The 19,990-nt window shown below is 59.3% G+C and overlaps 1 protein-coding gene and 1 long non-coding RNA gene across 2 annotated transcripts; both read right to left on the bottom strand.

Moving 5' to 3' along the window:
• Positions 1–489: 489 nt before the first annotated feature.
• On the bottom strand, positions 490–13,547 carry SYP (synaptophysin). The gene is made up of 7 exons (XM_067552251.1): positions 12,435–13,547; positions 10,642–10,707; positions 9,575–9,699; positions 7,549–7,747; positions 7,269–7,460; positions 6,740–7,043; positions 490–908 (listed from the first exon to the last, which is right to left on the bottom strand). Exons 1-6 carry the CDS (start codon positions 12,450–12,452, stop codon positions 6,744–6,746), a joined length of 900 nt encoding a protein of 299 aa, XP_067408352.1. The 5' UTR covers positions 12,453–13,547; the 3' UTR covers positions 490–908; positions 6,740–6,743.
• A 259-nt stretch (positions 13,548–13,806) lies between these two features.
• On the bottom strand, positions 13,807–16,441 carry LOC137155889 (uncharacterized). Its single transcript, XR_010920614.1, has 4 exons — positions 16,387–16,441; positions 16,006–16,066; positions 14,954–15,032; positions 13,807–14,344 (listed from the first exon to the last, which is right to left on the bottom strand). It is a non-coding gene; the product is annotated as an uncharacterized lncRNA (long non-coding RNA).
• Positions 16,442–19,990: the final 3,549 nt, after the last annotated feature.

The raw sequence follows: 19,990 nt of genomic DNA, 5'->3' as shown, positions 1-19,990 counted from the left end.
CTGTCCCCGGACACCTGGGTTCCTCCCCACCTTCCCCACACACCCTCCCATGGAAATCAGGGTATCATGGAAAGGGCCCAGTCCTTCCCCCCCCCTCACTGCCAAAGGGGCATGCATTGGGGGTGAAGGGTGCTGCTTGGGGGGCATGGGGCCCCTCCCCCGCTTCCTAGAGGTTCCCCCCCCGGTGCAGGTGATGCCCCCCAGCGAGGGAAGGCATGGGGATGCAGGCCTTAAACCACCCCCTTCAGCATCCCAGTACTAGGGGTACACCCACATGCCCCCCAAACACGCTGGAACCCCCAACTGTCCCCTCAGCTGCTCAAGCCCCTGCCAAAGCCCCAGAACCCCAAATACCTGGAACCCCCCAAGTTGCCCCCGGGCCACCAGATGAGATCTGGACCCCTGATCCCACCCTATCTACAGTCAGAAATGAGGCGGGTGTTGGGTGGGGGGGGAGGGGGGTGTGGGGGGCACTGGAGGGTGTGGGGGGGCACACAGCTAGCGAGTCGAGGGTGGAGGGGCAGGAGATGGGGGCACAGAGCCATCTACATTGGGGGCTGGGGGGGCAGGAGGTGGGGGGGCAGAGCTATCTGGAGTTGGCAGTAGGGGGCAGGAGGTGGGGGGGCAGAGCTATCTGGAGTTGGCAGTAGGGGGCAGGGAGGTGGGGGGGCAGAGCTATCTGGAGTTGGGGGTGCAGGGGCAGGAGGTGGGGGTGATGGGGGTAGCGGAGAAGGTGGGGGGGCGCATAGCTATCTAGAGTTGTATTTTCTCATATATATAATATATATAAACAGCACAAACATCTACATTCATCCTGGGGTCCCCTGCCAGCCCCCCACGTGAGGGGGCCTGGGGGAGCGGGGTGGGACGGGTGGCTCCTCCGCACGATCCCCTTGCTGGGGGGAAACCTGGGGGGGAGAGAGAGAGAGAGAGAGCGGAGGGAAGAGTCATCAGTAACACAACACACACAGCCAGCGACCCCCAGCTGGCCAGGGACCCACATCCATATAGGTCTGGAATGCCACCCCCTCCCCCAACTCTGCAGCAGGCCCCCCCCCCACCCCCAACTGGGCACAGAGGGCTCGAGATCCCTGTATAAACAGTCCCTGTGCCTCACCCCAGAGATGGCTGCATCTCAGCATCTCCTGCTCTTTCTATCCCTTCTGCTTTCCAGATGGCCCCCCCCCCGATCTCTACCCACCCGCGGCTGTTCTGCTGGGGGAGGGCCCGGCCTGCTGCCTGCGGGGGGCTGTGGATCGGGAACGAGGATGTGGGGGGGCTGTTCTGTCGCCTGCGCCCGAGAATCAGGCCGTCATAGTCCCACCCCTGCACGGCGACTCTCCTGAACGGCGGCCCACGCCACCCGCCAACACCCGCCATGGACCCCTCCAGGGCCCGAGATGGTGAATTCGTAGGTTGCCGCAGGCCAACAGCCGGCCCTTGGCCCCCGCCTGGCCGTCCAGGCATCGAAACACAGCAGGGAAAAGAGGGAAGTGACTCAGATGGTGAGGAAGTAATGTTACTGGGGGGGCAGGGACTTTTTTTCCAAGTCGTTTTATCGACTGAAATGTTCCCAGATGTGCAAAACTCTGGGCTTAGAGCATTTTTCTTGCAGTTCATTGTGATGTTCCCAGGCGTGGGGAATCGTGGGGGGTGGCTGCCAATAATGTAACGACAGGAGATGATGCTGTGGTTCAAAACGACTGCGCAACGCGGCTTGGGGCAAACGTGGGGCTCAGCTTCCGGGGCCATCCGGTGACGTTCAGCCTGATTTCTTAGCCAGCAAGTGCAGATGGGCGGCTACGGTTTGCCAGCAGCCAGGCCGCAAGAAGAAGGGACTGAAAGGGAGCGGAACCAAAGGGTGTGTTTACATGGACGCCCGATCGGAGGGGCGTGCTCGGGCCGCTCACTGCTCAATCGGGCACAGAGGAGTCCCGCCGCAGGGCCAGAGAGTCCCGCCGGGGTTGTTAAGAGGAGGTCAGAAACGGACGCCGTGGGGGGGTGCGACGCAGATGGGCGGGGCCCACTGGACCCGGGGTGCCGCAGTGCGGCGTGGCGGGGGGCGCGAAGGCTGCAGAGCAGACCGACGGCTGGCACGCAAAAGGGTTGGGGCCGCTGCAGGGTTTGCAAGGGATTGTTTCAAGCCAAAGTGGAAAGGCCAGTGGGGAGAGCTGCCCCCACACACACACACATGGGAGCAAGAGGAAACACAGCGGACCCGGCCAGCTGGGAGCAACAGATTCTCGAAGCGGTTTGCACGGTTAAAAACTCCCGGAGGGACCTTGCGTGAAGCTCAATCCGGCCGTTGCAGCCGCGGGCCGATGAGCAAACTCCAGAAGGAAGTTGCCGAGTGGCGCAAAGCGGCTGAAAACCAGGCCCGGACAGTTGCACCAACAGCTGAAGCCCAGCGTGCCTTACGCAAGTTCCTCCAACACGGTGCGTCGCACCAAGGGGCTGGAAAACACAAGCTCTGGCTGCGGGGCCGCCTTGTGTCCTGGTTGGATGGTGGGAGAGGCTGGCCCACGCCAGCACCGCCAAGGAGAGGCATCATCCCGCAGCAATGGGGTCAACCGGCCTGGCCCCTGGCCGAAAGCCAAAGCTGATCAGAAGGCAGAAGAGCGAGGTTCTGGGCCACCCACCCGGGACCCACCGCGGACAGAAACGGTTCAAGGTGCTTATTTCCCAGCACGTCGGCTGGCTCGGTAGCGCACCAGGGAAAGCCCGGGCTGTCTCTGTCGGCGACGCTTGCCATCGATTTCTGCTGCGAACCGTAACTGGTCTAAGGGCGGACAGCCGAGGTGGCCACTGGGTCCTTGTAGGAGCTGAAGACGAGCTCTGGGTCAGTGCGAAAGTTCGTCTCGGCCACTGGTGGAAGCCGGCCCAATGACAGACGTCCCCTGCCCCGTCTTGTCTCGCAAATATCCTGGGGCTGACACGGCTACAACCCCCCGCGGACAACCAAGGGCGCAGCAAAGATCGTGCGCTGAGCAACGCGCCGTCATGACCCAGTCGGTGGGTAGTGAAATGACTTGGCCAATCTGTTCAGAGACTCCATCCGTACGCGAACGGGACCCGTTTCCCCCAGGAGCCTCTATCCCGGTGTTTCTCAACAGCCAGTCCATAGATTGGTACCGGGCCGTCCAATCTCCCTGATTTATTTAGGAAGGCAGCACGTTGGGCCCTGGTAGCAGAAAGATTGAGACACGCTGCTGTCTCTAGGGGAACAGCTGTTGTCTGTGGGGCACAGAGCTCAAGGTGTATTTTGCTGAGGGTTGTGGAAATAATGGGCAAGGGATAGAGACGCCTCCGCAGTGAGTCCATTTGTAGAGCCGGCCCCGCTGCTGGTGGGGTGCCCGGGTCCATGGAAGGGTGAACGATCTCACCTCGGTCTGGCTGCACTTGTGCTGAGTTACTCCTTGCGCAGCGTTTCTGGAGCGGAGAGTTTGCCCAGCCAGGCTGGGAGGAGTCGCCAGCACTTCGGAGAAGTGAAAACAACCTGGACAAACTGGAGAACGGGGCTGAATTCCACAAGACGCAATTCAATCGAGCCAAGCGCAAAGAGCGCCGCACGCCGGAAGGAAAAGTCCAGCGCAATGGGGAGTCGCCGGCGAGGCGGCGGCACGGCTGGAGGTGCCAGGGCGGGTTCGAGTGGCTCAGAAATGGAATATATGCCAACGACGGGATGCAGCCATGACAAAGGCTGAGAGTGTTTAGCAAACCTGACTTGGGGAAAGCAACGAAACGGGGAATGTTTCGTCTGGAGAGCAGACGGGGGAGGGGGCGGGGGGGGGGCACTTGATAACAGGCTTCAGATCTGCAAAGGGCTGTTCTTAAGTCCTCTCCAGGCCCTTCCAGCCGGCCATGGCCATGGCTGTGAGTCATTGGTTAATGAATCTGGCAGCCTGGCATGAGTCCACGTCTTATGCACCACACGGGCCCCGCAGGTGAGCAGCAATAATCAGCGTTCAGTCAAAGGCAGCTCCGGCCGTCGGCGAAAGGACAGGCGCGACGCAGAGGTTGGACTTTGATTTGGTGACTAGATGCCGTGGGGAGCAACTTAAAAAGAAGAGGAGATGTATGACGTGTAGTGGAAAGAGCTCACGCAGGCAGAACACCGGAGAGCTCCGATATAGAAGACACGTCGACTGGCAGCCACAGGCCGTTCGCATCCTTTGCAAATATATTTTTGATAGACGGGGGCGAGGGGGGCTCGTTACAGCTGGATGCTGTCGACCTGAAACTGGGTCCCTGACCAGTAAGAAAGTGTCCTGGCTGGTGCTTGGGCTTTAAAGATTGTTCCAGAGTTCCTGGGCGCATCTTGGTTTTGGAGCAGGTGCCGATCGAGATTGCGGGAAAGTTGCTCCGAAATGGACAGGTTCCGCTTGACCGTGAAACGTGCCAGCAGGGATCATGGCTTCCTACGGCCTTGCAAGCTGTAGCCGGAAATAAGGCATCCATTTCTAATTCGCCATCGGAACAATTTCCTAAGGGTCATGGTGGATTCTCCATCGCTGGCAATTTTGAAATCAAGACGGGATGGGTTTCTAAAAGATCTGCTCTAGGAGTTATTTGGGGGAAGTCTTAAAGCCTGTGTTATACAGGAGGTCAGACTAGAAGATCACAGGGGTCCCTTCTGAGAATCTGTAACAGACCTGGAGAAGCACCAGTCTGTAAATTCATCAGTGGAACTCCTTGCCTCATGATTTTTTGCCTGAGGTGTTAGTAGAATTCAGTATAGAGCCAGGGAAGGAGAAGAAAGGCCATGGGTGCTACACAGGAGACCAGAGTAGAGGAATCTATTCATATAATTCACAGGGAAGTGAGGTAAAGGGCTGACTACAGATCCTTTGGGAAGAAGACATCTGTGAACTGGTGGATAAGTAATTGACCAAATTGTCTTATGCTTTAGTGCTGGATTGTTTTTCTCTATTGTGTTAGCAACACCAGATTCGATAAGCAACCGGCACAAGTGAGGGTATATTCAAGGTGTCTCAATCACAAACATCTAAACAAAGGCCCCTTCCCAAGACAGTGATTGAGCATAAGTGTCACTTGCTCCTGTGGTTGTGCTATTTGATCCTGGAAATCTGGCTGAGTGGACCGACCAATTGTTTGTCTTATGTTAGCCAAATCACAGCCTGCCTTCCTGTATCTTACACTCTTAGTCGCTGTTGTTAAGCGAAGCCAATAAGGCTCCATAAAATTCAATTCAAAACTTGAGGCCTTTTTCTTTAGTGAAACAATCAAAACTGAAAGAACCTGAGAAATGTGAAACTAGTACTTCGCTAACAGGATGCTTGGCAGAATCGATATTTATTCGTTTTATCATTTGGAGGGGTATTTTTAAGCTTTTTTTAATTTTTACCTATTTAAATTTTCACGGGTGTGCAAAATTATGGGGTTTCAGCAATTTTTAACACCAAGTTAAATGTCCATAGCTAAAATGATGGGGTTTAAGCATTTGCAGTTTTAATTGTATTGATTTAAATTTGAAGAGCCGTGTCCAAATGCGGGTGTCAAGCGTTCTTTTGATTTTCACCCATTTAAATTTTCACAGCTATGCACAACTGGGGTTCGAAGCACCTTTTTTATTTTTACAAATGTACATTTGCACCAATAAAATGGAGGGTTTTAAGCATCTTTCCCATTTTCACAGCTGTGTCAAGTTACAGGTTTTAAGCATTTTTTTGCCCCCTGATTTTTACTAATTTCAACTCTCACAGTTGCAGGAAATTATGGGGCCAGGGCAGCAAACGGGGAGGGGGCAAACAGTAATTATTTAATGACAGCGGTTCTTGAGATTCCAAAAGTTAAAGCTTTATAACCGTGGAAGCACCTATTTGCCAACAGTGCAGGTAAAAATATCTCAAGTAAACAATGAATCAGGCTCTGGTGCTCAAGCGACATTTCTCTTCCTTTGCCTATGTATGTATTTCAATTATCGATGGACGTTTCTCTCATCGGTTTGTTCGTCTCTCAGTTGTGAATATCTAGCCTGAACTCCTGCTCCACACAGGCCACAGGACGGCTCCTGAATCCTTCCCAGAGCAGATCTTTCGGAAAAACATCCCAGCTTGATTGAAAAACTGCCGACGAGGGAGAATCCGCTGCGCCCCTTGGGCAATTGCTCCACTGGGGAATGACTCTCACCATTAAAAACTGACGCCTTATTTCCAGACTCAATTTGTCCAGCTTCGACCTCCAGCCTTTGGATCGGGTTAGACCGTCTTCTGCTAGCCAGCTTTCAAACGTTAGCTCCCCTTGGAGCTACCTCGGGACGGGGATCACGTCTCCCCTTCACCGTCTCTGTGTTCAGCTGAACAGAGCGAGCTCCTGGCGTCGCAGGCAGGTTTTCTCACCCTTGAATCCTTCTCATGGCTCTTCCCTGAGCTCTCTCCGACTGATCTACGTCATCCTTGAACTGCGAGCCCCGGCACAGGACGCGGAGCCCCAGCAGGGCCAGATCCGGAGGCCAAAGCACCTCTCTGCTCCCGCTTGAGATTCCCGTTTATACACCCCAGGATTGCCCTGTATTTTGGGGTCCCGGCCTCGCACGGGGAGCTGGCGTCCAGCGGATTGTCCCCCACGCCCCCCCAATCTTTCCCAGCATCGCTGCTTCCCAGGACAGACGGTAAACCTGGCTCGCGCCCCTTGTTCCTGTCTTTCTTTCGCAGCACCCCCCCCAGCGCACACTCCTCTAACAGCACCTCCACCCTGCACCCCAGCCCCCCCAACTTACCCGCCTACATCTGGTTGGAGAAGGAGGTGGGGGCACCCTGGCCGTACCCCGCCTGCTGGCCATAGGGGTCGGGTTGCCCGTAGCCCTGCTGGCTATATTCCGGCTGGTAGCCCCCCTGCTGGCCGTACGAATCCTGCTGCCCGTAGCTGGGGCCCTGGTTGTAGGAGTCAGCGTAGGTGTCTGGAGCCGGCTGCTTCTCCTGGGCGGCTGGGGGGTACTTGGCAAAGGGGGCGCTCCAGCCCGTCTCCTTAAACACGAACCACAGGTTCCCCGTCCACAGCACCAGGTTGAGGAAACCAAAGACCTGAGCATTTGGGTGGCAGGGGAGGCAGAGAGAGGGATAGACGGTTAATCCACAAGGGGGAGCGGATCCCCTGTGTGGGGCGCCGGCTCCCATCTGGCCCCAGGCCGGGGGACTGGCTGGCTCAGGGGGTCTGGGAATGGGGCCCGGGGCCTGTCCCCTCTAGGGGGTGCCGGCTCCCACGGGGGGGCGGGGGGGAGGGTCTGGCTGGCTGGCCAAGGGTCTCACCACAGAGGTGTTGAGCCCCGAGGTGACGGGGTCCTGCAGATCCTTGCATTTGTTGCCCTCCTTTTTGCAGACCTCCAGCCCCTCGATCACGTTGTCGGGGTCCGTGGCCAGCTTGACGTCGGAGAGCCCCTTGGCCCAGGCGCAGGAGCTCACCAGCCACATGAAGGCGAAGACGGCGGTGACGACGAAATCCTGGGGGGGGAGAGAGAGCGGGGTTAGTCCCCGGCCGAGCCCCCCGCTCCCTGCGGCACGGTGCCCTCAACGCGTGCCCCACACTCACGATCATGGGGCCCTTGTTGTTCTCCCGGTACTTGCTCTCCATGAAGAGATAGACGACCGTGGCAGCCAGTGAGTACAGGAAGGCGAAGACTGCGATGGTGACGAAGAATTCGGCCGAGGAAGAGTAATCCCCCATCAGAAACACCTTCTCCACCTCGTGCCCCTTGCAGGCTGGGGCGTTGAAGTAGACCTGGTGGAGTCTTGAGGCAGTGGGGTAGGGGGAAGATGAGGCAGGGGGCTCAGTCATATAGAAGGTGCCGGTCCGTATACAACATGGACAGCCCAGACCTCCCAGGAATAGAGCCTATTGTCAACCCAGACCGCTAACGCAAAGACAAAGGCCGTCTGTATACAGAATACAGCCCTGGTCTGCGTAGGAGGTGCCGATCCATATACGGCGAATACGGACCAGGTCTGTGTAGGCAATGCTGGTCCATATATTGTATATATATATCCCAGACCTCCCAGCAATAGCACCCAGTGTCAACCCTGATCACTAACGAAAGACAAAGGCTGTCTGTACACAGAATACAGTCCCATCTGTGTAGGAAGTGCCAGTCCACATAAAGCAAATATGGATCAGGTCTGTGTAGGAGGTGCTGGTCCATATATTGCTTATATAGAGCCCAGACCTCCAAGGAATAGGGCCCAACCCTGATCACTAACACAAAAACAGGCAATCTGCATACAGAAAACTCCCTAACCTGTGTAAGAGGTGCTAGGCCATAAACAGTCCAAGTCTGTATAGGAGGTGCCAGTCTACATACAGCATGTACAGACCAGATCTCCCAGGAAGAGCACCCAATGTCACCCTGACCACTAACACAAAGACAAAGGCTGTCTGTATCCAGAATAAAGCCCTGCCTATGTAGAAGGTACCAGTCCATATACAGCAAATATGAACCAGGTCTATGCAGGAGATGCTGGTCCATATATTGCATATATATTCCAGACCTCCCAGGAATAGCACCCAATGTCAACCCTGACTGCAGACATAAAGACAAAGGCAGTCTGTATACAGAATAACTGCCTGGCCTGTGTAGGTGTTGCCAGTCCATATACGGGCTATACATACCAGATCTGTATGAGAGGCCAGTTCATACACTGTATCTACAGCTCAGACCTCCCAGGAATAGTGACCCTCATGAATCCTGACAGTAACTCAAAGCTGAGAGCAGTCTGAGCAAAATACAGCCCTGGTCTGTATAGAAGGGACCACACAATATACTATACATACAGCCTGGGCTTCCCAGAGATAGAGCCCAGCATGCATCCTGATTTCTAACTGAAGGTCAAGGGCAGTCTGCATAAAGAATACAGCCTCGGTCTGTGTAAGAGGCACCAATCCATATACCATATATTATAGCCCAATCTGCATAGGAGGCGCTGGTCCATATACTATAAATACAAACCAAGCCTCCTAGGAACAGTCCCTAGTGTAAGTTCTAACAGCCATCTCAAAGCCAAAAGCCATCTATATACAGAATACAGCCCCAGGCTGTGTAGGCGGTGCCAGTCCATATACTGTATATACAGCCCAGGCTCCCCAGGAATAGTTCTCAGTGTGAATCTTGACTCCCAACTCAAAGTCAAGGGCACTTTGTATATAGAATACAGCCCCAGTCTGTATAGGAAGTGCTAGTCATATATTGTAAATTCAGTATGGGTCTGTATAGGAGGTGCTGGTCGATAGACTGTATATACAGCCCAGGCTCCGCAGGAATAGTTCTGAGTGTGAATCTTGACTCCCAACTCAAAGTCAAGGGCACTTTGTATATAGAATACAGCCCCAGTCTGTATAGGTGATGCTGGTCCTTATACTGTAAATACAGCCCCAGCCTGCACAGGAGATGCCAGTCGATTTACTGAATATACAGCCCAGGCCTCCATGAGCCAAAGTCAGTGCGAATCTCAGATGCTAACCCCTCCCAGTCCTTATGCAGCAAAAGGCTCTGCCTCCCGGTCTTTACACAGCGTAACGCCCCCTCCCCCCTGCCAGTCCCTACGCAGTATAACGCCCAGCTCACCTGAAGGGGTAGCCAAACTCCACTTCGATGTTCAGGTCGCTCTCGCTTTTATTCACGCACTCAACGCTCAGGCGAAATTCCCCGCTGTAGCTGCCACAGGTGGCGAATGCAAAGATAGCGAACAGCTGTGGGGCAAGACAGGGCGGGTGAGGGCACAGGGAGCGCTTTGGGGCAGGTGCGCCAGCTGTGGGGGGCGGCAGATCCCGCCTGCTCTGGCCTCTCCCCGCAGGGGGCGCTGTGGGGAGCAGGGCGAGAGGGCTGGCGGGCGCCAATATTAATAACCCCAACTCGGGGAGGGGGAAGCGGGTGGATCAGAGAGGGATTGTGGGTATTTATAGAGGGTTAGCTGGGTCCCGCCCCCTCTAATCCCCCCAGAGAGCTGGGATGAGATGAGAACTTGCCTGACCCAATTGTCCATCTGTCTGCGTCGGCCGCACTCCTCCGTTTCCCCGCATCCCTCCATCCTTCCCTCCCACCCACGCGCTGGAAGTAGAAGAGGGGGACGCTGCCGATGGGCCCCTGGGTCTGTTCTGGGGGGGGGTGGGAGGATACGAGGCTGGCTGGGCCCGTGGGTCTGGGGTAGGGCGATACCGGACGGGCTGGGCCCACAAGTCTGATCTGGGGGAGAACGGCTCCAGAACCAGCAGGGCCCACGGCCCCTGGCATCCTTCCGCAGCCAGCTGGGTACACGCATTTGGAATGTGGCAGAAATGTCAGGCAAACGGGTCGGGAACCGCTCCAGAACCGGGCGGGAGGCGCTTTAGAACCTGGAGGCGGGTCTGGAATAGCTCCAGAACCAGCAGGATGGGGCGTAGGGGACGCTTCTCTCTCAGTCTCTCTGTCTCTGATCTCCCCAAATCTCCTAGGGAAACAGGCTCCGATAACCTGCTCTTCCTGTGACACCCTCCTCACCCCCACAGCACCTGCCACGCCGACCGGTTCTGCAGGGGGGCCGAGAACGGGGCCAGTCCCCTCTAGGGGCACCGGCTCCAAGCCTGGCGTCAGGTAAGAGGCAGTAGAGAGAGGGCGCCCCGACGTTGGCGGCCTGGCGGTTCCGGGGGACTCACCCATTCCAGCAGCTTCAGAAACCCCAGTGGTTCCTTGATGATCCGGAACTGCCCCCCAGCCACCAGCTGTGGGACGAGGCAGAGACCAAGGGGAATGGGGCAGGGGGTGGGATGAAAACATCTGACGTTGCATCTGTTCCTGACCCCCTTCCCTGCCAGGGCCCGGGACAGAACCCAGGAATCCTGGCTCCCAGCCCCCTGCTCTAACCACTAGCCCCCTCTCCCTTCCCTTCCCAGATCCAAGGAGAGAACCCAGGAGTCCTGACCCTCAGCCCCCTCCCCTGCCCTAGCAGGGAGAGAACCCAGGCATCCTGGCTCCCAGTCACCCCTGCTCTAACCACTCGATCCCCCTTTCCTTTCCCTTCCCCTCCCCTCCCCGAGCCGGGTTGAGAACCCAGCACAGGACGGTTGTGGGAGATCACCACAACTTCTTACTCGGAAAAAATACCTCTGCCCCCCAACGTTCCCCTGCCCCAATCCCACTGCACCCCACCCTTCCTTCTGCACTCCACACCACTGTGCCCCCAAGCCACTGCACCCCTCAAAACCTACCCCCAGCCCCCAAACCCACTGCACCCAACCCCCATGCTCCTGGAGGCCCCCTGACATCTGCACCCCGCAATCCCCCTCCCGCCTGATGCAATGATTGCCCTGCATTGCCCCAGCCGGTTCTCCAACCCCTATGCTGTGGAGCAGCTGGGGGGAGACCATTCAGCCCCCCGCGGTTTATAAACAGCCCCCCATTACCCTGAACCCCCATTTCCCCCCGTGGCACTATACCCCCATTCTGACGCCCCCCAGCTTGTTGGCAGGGGTAACTATCCCTGAGCCAGGCCTCCCCACCACACTCGGGCCCCCCAGTGATCTGCACCCCCATATCCCCTGCACACGGTCATGCCCCATCCGAGGCCGTCTGTCGCCCCAGGCCCGGCTCTAACGCAGCAGCTGGTGGGAGAATATTCTCGAGTGTCCCCCCCCCGGTCATAAAGCGGCCCCCCCCAATCGTGAGCCTCACGTTCCCCCCCCCCGCCCGCCATGGCAAGCAACGATCGCTCTGCAGCACCTCGGCCATCTTCCCTCCCCGCCCCCACCCGGGCTGCGAGGATGGGGGGAGAATTTTCCAGTCCCCCCCCCCCCCACGTCAAAATATGCTGTGACCTCCCCTCCGGCAGCAGCCTCAATGCGGCCATCCGCTCCGAGCCTGCTTGCAGCAAACCCCCCCCTTCCCCCCCCCCGTTTGCAGCTGAAAAATATGCTAGCCCCCAACCCCCCCCCCGAAAAATCCGGCAATTCCCACCCCGCCGCAGTCTGCCTGGATCCATTCTGTGCCCCCCCCCCTCCCCGCCGCATCTGCAGCTGGGAAATAGCCTAGCCCCCGACCCCCCCCCCCCCGAAATAAACATCCTGCAATTCCCACCCCATCGCCATCTGCCTCCATCCAACCTGTGCCCCCCCCCCGGATCTGCAGCTGGGAAATAACCTGCCCCCCCCATGATAATTTCAGCGCATCGAGCCCATCTGTGGCCTCCCCCCCCCCCGCGTCAGTCCCAGCTCTACCCCCCTCCGTCTGCAGCAGAGAAATATCCCAGTCCCCCCCCCCCCCCCCCCATATTTGCAGTGCGTTGCATCTGAATGTAACAGCAGCAGCTGCAAAAAAACCCCACAGCCCTCTACTAGGCAGGGACGGAGGGAGCGGGGTGCATCTCCCGGGGGGGCCCCGTCCCGTGGGAGCCCCCCCATCCCGGGTTGGAAGCGGGGCTCTGTCTATGGTGCTGAGCGAGGCAGGTGCCTACCTGATTGAGAACTTCCATCTTAGCGCTGTCTGGAGCGAGCAGAGCGGAGGGAGGGGCCGCACTGGATCCGGAACAGCCCCCGGAGGGGGGGGGTGTACGCAGGAGGGAAGAGCGGAGGGGGCGAGGTGACGTCACGATGCGGGGGGCTGTCACTCCCGGGCCGAGAGTGAGGGTGGCGGGTTCGAATCCCGGTGCCGGGGGGGAGTGGGCTAGCGCCGATGGGGAGCGGGGGCTGGAAGCTAGGACGCCTGGGTTCTCTCCCGGGCTCAGGGGGGGAGCAGCTGAGAGCCAGGACTCCTGGGTTCTCTCCCCGGCTCAGGGGGTCCAATGGTTAGAGCTGTGGGGCTGGGAGCCCGGACTCCTGGGTTGGGGGTACTCCAGACTGGCTCGGCTCCGTCCAGGCCCCTGGGGCTGATGCAGCCGCTGGCCCGTTCCTCAAGGCACTTCCCGCCCCACCCCCGATATCCTGGGGGGGGGTTCTCCCTCTGACACCCCCAATTTCTCCCCGGGTTCAGCCCCCCACATTCCCCTGCAGCAGGGAAGCAGAGACACCCCTTCTGCCCCAGAGAATTTATTCAAGGGCCATGGCTCTGACAACCCCCAGTTCCCCACCCACAGACCTGGGGGGCTCAGCTAAGGGGGGCGGGGCTGCATGAGTAACCAGCGCCCCTCAACCAATGGGAGGGTGTTTGGGGGTGAATCCCCCCTGCGTGAGTCCTGGAAGCTGGGGGTCTGTCCCGGTGTCTGCCCACCCCCCAGTCTCTCTCCTGGCTCCACAGCAGGGGCAGTCGTGGTCAATAGGACCTCACCCAGATCAGCTGGTCCTCGGCCACCCCCAGGGCCCCGAGATCAGCACCTGGGGGGGCACCAAGCGGGGTCAGAGAGACAGAGGTGCCCACCCCACCCTTTCCCTAGAGGGAAAGGCTCCTGGTCCCATTCCCTGCACCCTGAGCCACCTGGCAACCGCCTAGAGCCTCCACCAGTGCTCACAGGCCCCTGGCCCCGCCTCCAATCTAGGGCTCCGCCCCTTCTCCCTTCCAGCCCCTCCCCCTCTGCCTTGCCCCACCTCCAATGTGACTTCCAGTTCCACCCACATCCTTAGCTCTGCCCTTTGCCCCCTCCCTGACCTGCCGCCTAGCCCTGCCCCTTGGCCACTTCCAGCCCCTCCCCTAGCCCCACCTATGCCCCCTGCCCTGACACCCTGCCCGGTGTCCTCACCTTCCCTTTGCCCCCCTGTTTGCCCTGGGATCAACCCTGCCCCCTCACCCCAACCCCATCTGTTCCTGCCCCCAGTCCTGCCCCCTTACCCCACCCCGCCCTTGTTCCTCCCCCAGCCCGACGCCCTACTTGCCAGTGTGGGGGGCAGTAGGTACATTGGTGCTTGGCCAGGGGCTATCCCAGACCCCCATTAGGGTGGAGTTGGAGGGGGGGGACAGAGGCAGGGACACCCCAAAGCCGATGTCCCAGCAGCGCTGGTAGAGCCGGGTGTCCCCCAGACACGGTGGCCTGCGGCAGGTGGGGGAATGACAGAATGAAGCAAGTGGCAGACGGACGGGAAAACGCAGGAAGAGACGGGCGGAGGAATGAGCACACGAAGGAGAGAACCGATGGACAGACAGACGGAAAGTGCGAAGAAACAAACGGGCGAGGGAACCGAGGGAGGGACGGAAAGACGGAAGAAATGAACGAACTGTCCATTTGGAGGGAGCTGTTCCCGTGCGGCGTTATGTGCGGCTGTTCCCCAGCCACCCCACCTCAGAGGTGGCTGCATCTCAGCTCCTCAGCCAGGCTCTCCAGCCCTCCTCCCGGGTATGGTAGCTGTGCTCCTTGGCGCTCTCCTCACCGTACACCTCCATTGGGGCGGGATCTCTATGCGCCATCGGGGGGTACAAGTCCCATCAGAGCTCAACCTGGACAGACACACAGACATCAGGAACCCAGGCAACCTGGCTCCCAGCCCGCTCAAACCACTAGGCACCACGCCCCGCCCAGAGCAGGGAGAGAACCCAGGCGTCCTGGCTCCTACGTCTCGTTTTCCATTGCTCAGGGAGCTGCAGAGGGAGAATGGTGAGATGCCACCAATGAGGGGTCACCACGGACTCCCCCCCCATGGCTGCCCCCCGGGCTCAGGAATCTGGGGTCCCACTCAGCTGGCCCCACCCCCCTTGTTCAGCTCTGGGGAGCTCTCAGCCTGCTTCACCGGCTGGGGAGGAGGGGGGGTCAGCCTCATGCCCCTCCAGCCTGGGTCTCTCCCTCTGCCCCCCAGGCCCATCCGGCCCAGTAACCCCCTGCTCCTGGTTGGGACCCACAGACCTGTATCTCTCCATCCTCCCCACCCCGAATCTGCAGTTGGTCCATCTCTGGGGAGGGGCTGGCGCCCGGCATCTGTCCTCCGGAGCCCAGAGCCCTGGGGGCAGCCCCCAACGAGCCCCCCGCTCCCCACAGCACGGTGCCCCCAGCACCCAGCCCTGCCTGCCAGGAGGGAGCCCCTGTGGAGCTGCGCCCCCCAGCGCCGGTACCTTGGAGAGCTCTGCCCTCCTGGAGCCAGAAATCCTCCTCCTGGCTGTGACATTTGCTTTGGAGCAGAGCCGTCACCGCCTGCAGGGGGCGACAGGGGAGTTAAATGAGGGGGGGGGGCAGAGACCGTGGGCTCTGACCCCCCCATATGTGCCCCCTTCCAGAGCACATATCCCCCTCTGATGCCATTGCTGCCCATTGAAGATTCACCCCCCCACCTTCATGCACTGACCCAAAGTGCCGTATCCCAACCTCACCCCCCCCACATCCCTGGGCAATCCCCACGCTGCCTCCCCCCCCACAACTCCCCACTTCCAACCCCTCCCCCCCATACAACTGATTCCCCCTCACACCATCCCCTCCTCCTCCGCACAGTGGGTGCGAACTGGGGCGTGGGGGGGTCCCAGAGCTGGCTACCCCAAGCTCATTAATCTCTTCCAGGCTCACTTCCCCCTGACATTCACAACAGGGGTTAGAGCCGGGGAGACGGGATGCCTGGGTTCTCTCCCTGGCTCTGCCACTGCCTCCGTAGGTGACTCGCTTAGCTGTGCCTCAGTTTCCCCCTCTGGAACATAGTGATAATAGCACCGGCCTACAAGCCATCATAGACTGTGACGGGCCCAGACACTTTAGTGATGGGAGTCACATTAGCCCCCGGGACAGATGACAACCTCGCCCCTCTGAACCTCTCCCACTCCGAAGATGGTAGCCATAGGAAGTGACTCAGCTCATCCTTTTTGCTTTTACAGAGCAGCCGGAAAGGACAGAGAAAGGAAAAGACAGTAACTAACCACAGGTGGCTGCATCTCAGTGCTGGGTGAGCTGTCCCCCTGTGGCGTTATGTGTGGCTGTTCCCCAGCTGCCTCACCCCAGAGATGGCCGCACCTCAGCGCCAGGTGAGCCCTCCCCATGTGACTGTCTCCCTGGTTTTTGGCTCCTGCTCCTTAAGCAGGTCAGATGCTTAGGGCCTGCTCGGTGGCAGGGCAGGGGGATGTGCTGCCAGCTGCCCCAGAGCTGCCCCAGGGGACAGCGGACGCAGTGGCAGGGCCGGTACCTTTTGAGCCTTGACAAATTCCTTAACCAGAAAGGTCAGGCGCTGCCGGAGCCCGTCAGTTCTGTGGAGGGAGAAACCAAGTCAAACACCAGGGCATGGGGCACTAGCTCCAATCCGGCCCCAGAGCAGGGGACGGGCTGGCTCAGGGGGGCTGGGAATGGGGCACGGGGCCTTTTGCTTCTAGGGTGCCGACTCTGCTCCTGGACTCACCCTCCGGCTGAGAGCGAAACCTGAGTCCCACTCTACCTGCGGGGCACACACGGTGGCGTACGTCAGCCTGAGAGTCACCCCAGTATGTGCATGGACAAGTGACAGCAGGATACAGCCTCCTCCCGCCCCCTTCCCCCCCAGCGCCCTGGGAAGGTCTCCCCCGCCCATTACCCTCCTGGTTTTCCCCAGTTCCTCCGACAGCTGGTAGTGGGGAGTCTGGAGCCCCAGTAGCTGTAAGTGAGGCTGGCAGCTGGGACGCCTGGGTCCTCTCCCCAGCTCTGGGAGGGGACTGGGGTCTAGTGGTTAGAGCAGGGGGGCTGGGAGCTGGGACTCCTGGGTCCTGTCCCTGGCTCTGGGAGGGGAGTGGGGTCTAGTGGTGAGAGCAGGGGGGTGGGAGCTGGGACGCCTGGGTCCTCTCCTCGACTCTGGGGTCTAGTGGGTAGAGCAGGGGATGGGGGGTGGGGGGCTCGGAGCCAGGGTTTGCCCGTGTCCCTGCCGCCCCCCTGCAGGAGGGGATGATCCGGGTTTGCTGGTCTGAGCCCCCAGCCCTTGGGCACCGGCCGGTTTCAGCCGCGGGTCCCAGTCTGCAGGCGTCGCTGGGGTCAGCCCGGAGGGGATCCAGGCCCTGCCCCGAGCAGCTCCTGGCCCCCTTCGCCCCCAACTCCTGCCCCACCCCTCCAGCCGCTTCCCCAGCCCGTGCAGCCCCTCCCCCATCTCCTCAGCCCCTCCCCCTCTTCCCAGCCCCTTCCCCTGCAGCCCTTCCCCATAATCCCAGCCCCTCCCCCATCTCCTCAGCCCCCCTTCAGCCCCTTCCCCATCTCCTCAGCCCCTCCCCCATCTCCCCTTTCAGCCCCTCCCCTCCCCCTGCAGCCCTTCCCCATAATCCCAGCCCCTCCCCCAGCGCCTGCAGCCACGCCCCCGTCTCCCCAGCCACGCCCCCGTCTCCCCTTCTGCAGGGCAGCACCTTCCCCCCGCCGCCGGGCATTTGAAGGCGCAGGTGACTTTACGGGCAGAGCATAGAGTGGACGGGGAGGAGCGGGAGAGAGCGTCGGCCGGAAGCAGAAAGTGGGGATCATAGAGCGGGGCCGGGCGCGCTGGGGGAAGAGAGTCGCGTCTAGCAGCCGGAGGATCATAGAGACGCCACAGGGAGAGGACGAGCCCGCCTCCCAGTTACTAACCGGAAGTGATGACCATAGAGACACAAGCAAAGAACGTCGCCTCCTTCGGTCCTCCAAGGAGGGCTCAGGACCCCCCTCCCCCATCGCAATTAGTAAACCCCTTCATTAGCATTAATTAACTAATAATTAGTGACAGCTGGGAGGGGCTGTCACTGGCTGCTCCCACCCTCAGACCACCCCAGCCAATTACCGGGCCCTTCGCACTGATTAGCCAGCCCCAATTAGCTAATTACCCCCGAATTAAGGAGCGTCCAGGGGGTCATTAGCGACGTGCCCAGGGCCGGGCAGGTGGTGCCAGGCACCATGACTGACCCAGCTGGGGCCAGTGGGTGCCGCCCAATTACCCCAGGTTCATTAACCAGGCTATGGTGCTAACGAGCGGCTGGGGCCAGAGGCTGCCCAATTAGCCCGGGGGCTAATTAATGAGGCTGTGGAGCTAACGAGGGCCCAGGGCCAAGTCACTGATGCCCGGCAGAGCCAGGGGGCCACATTGGACCCCGAGCGGGATGGGGGGCAGAGTGATGGACCCACACTGGGCCAGGATCCAACGGGGCCGGCGGCAGGCAGGGCCTGGAGCTGCCTCCCAGCGGGACTGGGGGGAGGGATGTGAGCGCGTGCGAAATGTCAGTAATATCTGGACAAGCTGCAGGTGTGCCTCAGTTTCCCTCTGCGCTTTGCTTGGGGTTCACCAGAGCTGCTTTGGGGGAGAGCAGGTATCATGTGGGGGGCAGGTAGCATCCCCCCAAGCTCCCTTCCAGAGCTTTGCACCCTAGGCCCACCCTGCTCCTTGCCTCTTGACCACAGCGCCCCGGGCCATCGCTTGCCTGTCAGGCCGACCCCCAGGTGTCCGTGCCAGCCCTCCTGGAGATGCATGGGCCCTGGAAGCGCACCCGCGTCTCTCACCAGGTGTCTGGCGCAGTTGGACTCACCAGCGGGGGCTGGAGCCCAGGGGCTCGCTCTGGCAGGCACAGAGGCCGTGCGGCCGACCCTGGAGGAAGAGCGGGACGCTGGGGGCGAGGGCTGCCAGCCGCCGGGGCTCCCACTCTGAAAGTTGGGGTGCAGCTTGATAGAATCAGCCGGACTCTGCGGCCGAGCTGGGCCCACGTCCTCAGAGACAGCTGAGTTCAGGAGGAATTAAACTTTTGGGCTTCCCGGCCTAGGTGCTTCAGGCACGGACATGAGCCAGCAGGCTCCGGGGCTCCTAGTCACTTCAATCCCCAACAGCCGGGCTCCAGAGCATCTGTGACTCAGGAGCACCCCCCACCTTCAGGGCGGCAGCCAACACCTGCAAACACCACCCCAGCACCCCTCAAAGCCTGAGAGCGCCAAGGAAATGCCCCCCCCCCCCCAAGCAGACTCCTGAGACGAGGCCGTGGTAGAAAATCGTCGGCGTCGCGGATTTATTTATAAGCATCTCAGAGCGAATATTTATTTCCATGTCTCAGTACAAAACCGGGGAGGGGGCACGGTGGAGTTAGGGGTCAGAGCCAGTCCTCCCCCACATCTAATACATCTGTCACCCACCCCCAGAAGGCTGCTGGTCCCCCTTCAACCCAGCCCACCCAACCTGCACACTGCAGCAGTGCCCCCAAATCTCCCCACCCTGTCATAAGCCACCCCACTCTTCCCCCCACATCGCCCTATACCTTCCCTCTTTGAACCTACTCCCTTCCGTTCCCTAGAGAAGAGAGGGCCCGTGCCCCATTCCCTGCCGTGGGGCCAGATAGGAGCCAGCACTCTCTAGAGGGGAAATTAAGAGCCTTCTTCTGCACCCCCAGAGTCAGAGACGTGTGAGGTTTGTTGAGGGGGCTGGGCAAAGCGTGTGGAAGGGTAAATGGGAAACCCCTGAACCCCGGCTTTGTACGGGCCAGGAAAGGGTTATAATTTTCTCTTTAAAAAAACAAACAAAATAGGATTTGTATAAAATAAAATCACTTAAAAAATCCCCCTCCAGATATGACCACCCAAAATCTGCCTGAGTCCCCCCAGATATAGACACCTCCCCAAAACACTCCCCCCCATATTTATGGTATATATATATCCATGGGGCTATGGACAGGACTCAGCAATGATCCCCGCTCATGTGGTTTTGGGGTGTCATGCTTCTGGGGAGGAACCATGGAAGGTTGGAGTCAATGAGTCACCACCCCCCAAGTGTCACCCCAGAATAGCAGGCAATTTGGGGGAGATAAATGGGGGCATTTGGAAGTTATTCTGCACTCCATTATTAGTGAATCACCCAGGCATGTAGGTTTTGGCTAACAGCTCTGTTTCATTTCCCTTGCACCCCATTTTCTGAAGGAGCACTCCTTTTTCATGCCCCCACTAGAGCAGATTTTGGGGTGCATTTGTGTGAGTGCTACAGTACCCCATTTTCTGAAAGGACACCCCATAGCAAGACACCCCAGGAGTACATGTTTCAGGGACACCTCTGTTCCATCTGTGTTTTCTGAGGGGACACCTTATTTTTGAGCCACCATCCAGGAATACAGGTGTTGGGATGTAGCTCTATTTTACCCTTCTGCACCCCACTGCCTGAAGGGGACATCTCATACATAGCCCTCTGCAAGAGAGCACATTTTGAGGGTACACACTCA

Source organism: Emydura macquarii, unplaced genomic scaffold (genome assembly GCF_026122565.2).
Source record: "Emydura macquarii macquarii isolate MOO-44397 ecotype Brisbane River unplaced genomic scaffold, CSIRO-AGI_Emac_v2 contig_1386, whole genome shotgun sequence".
Classification (NCBI taxonomy): Eukaryota; Metazoa; Chordata; order Testudines; family Chelidae; genus Emydura; species Emydura macquarii.
Note: the sequence above shows the minus strand (reverse complement) of the source record. Positions and strands in the feature narration are given on the sequence as shown.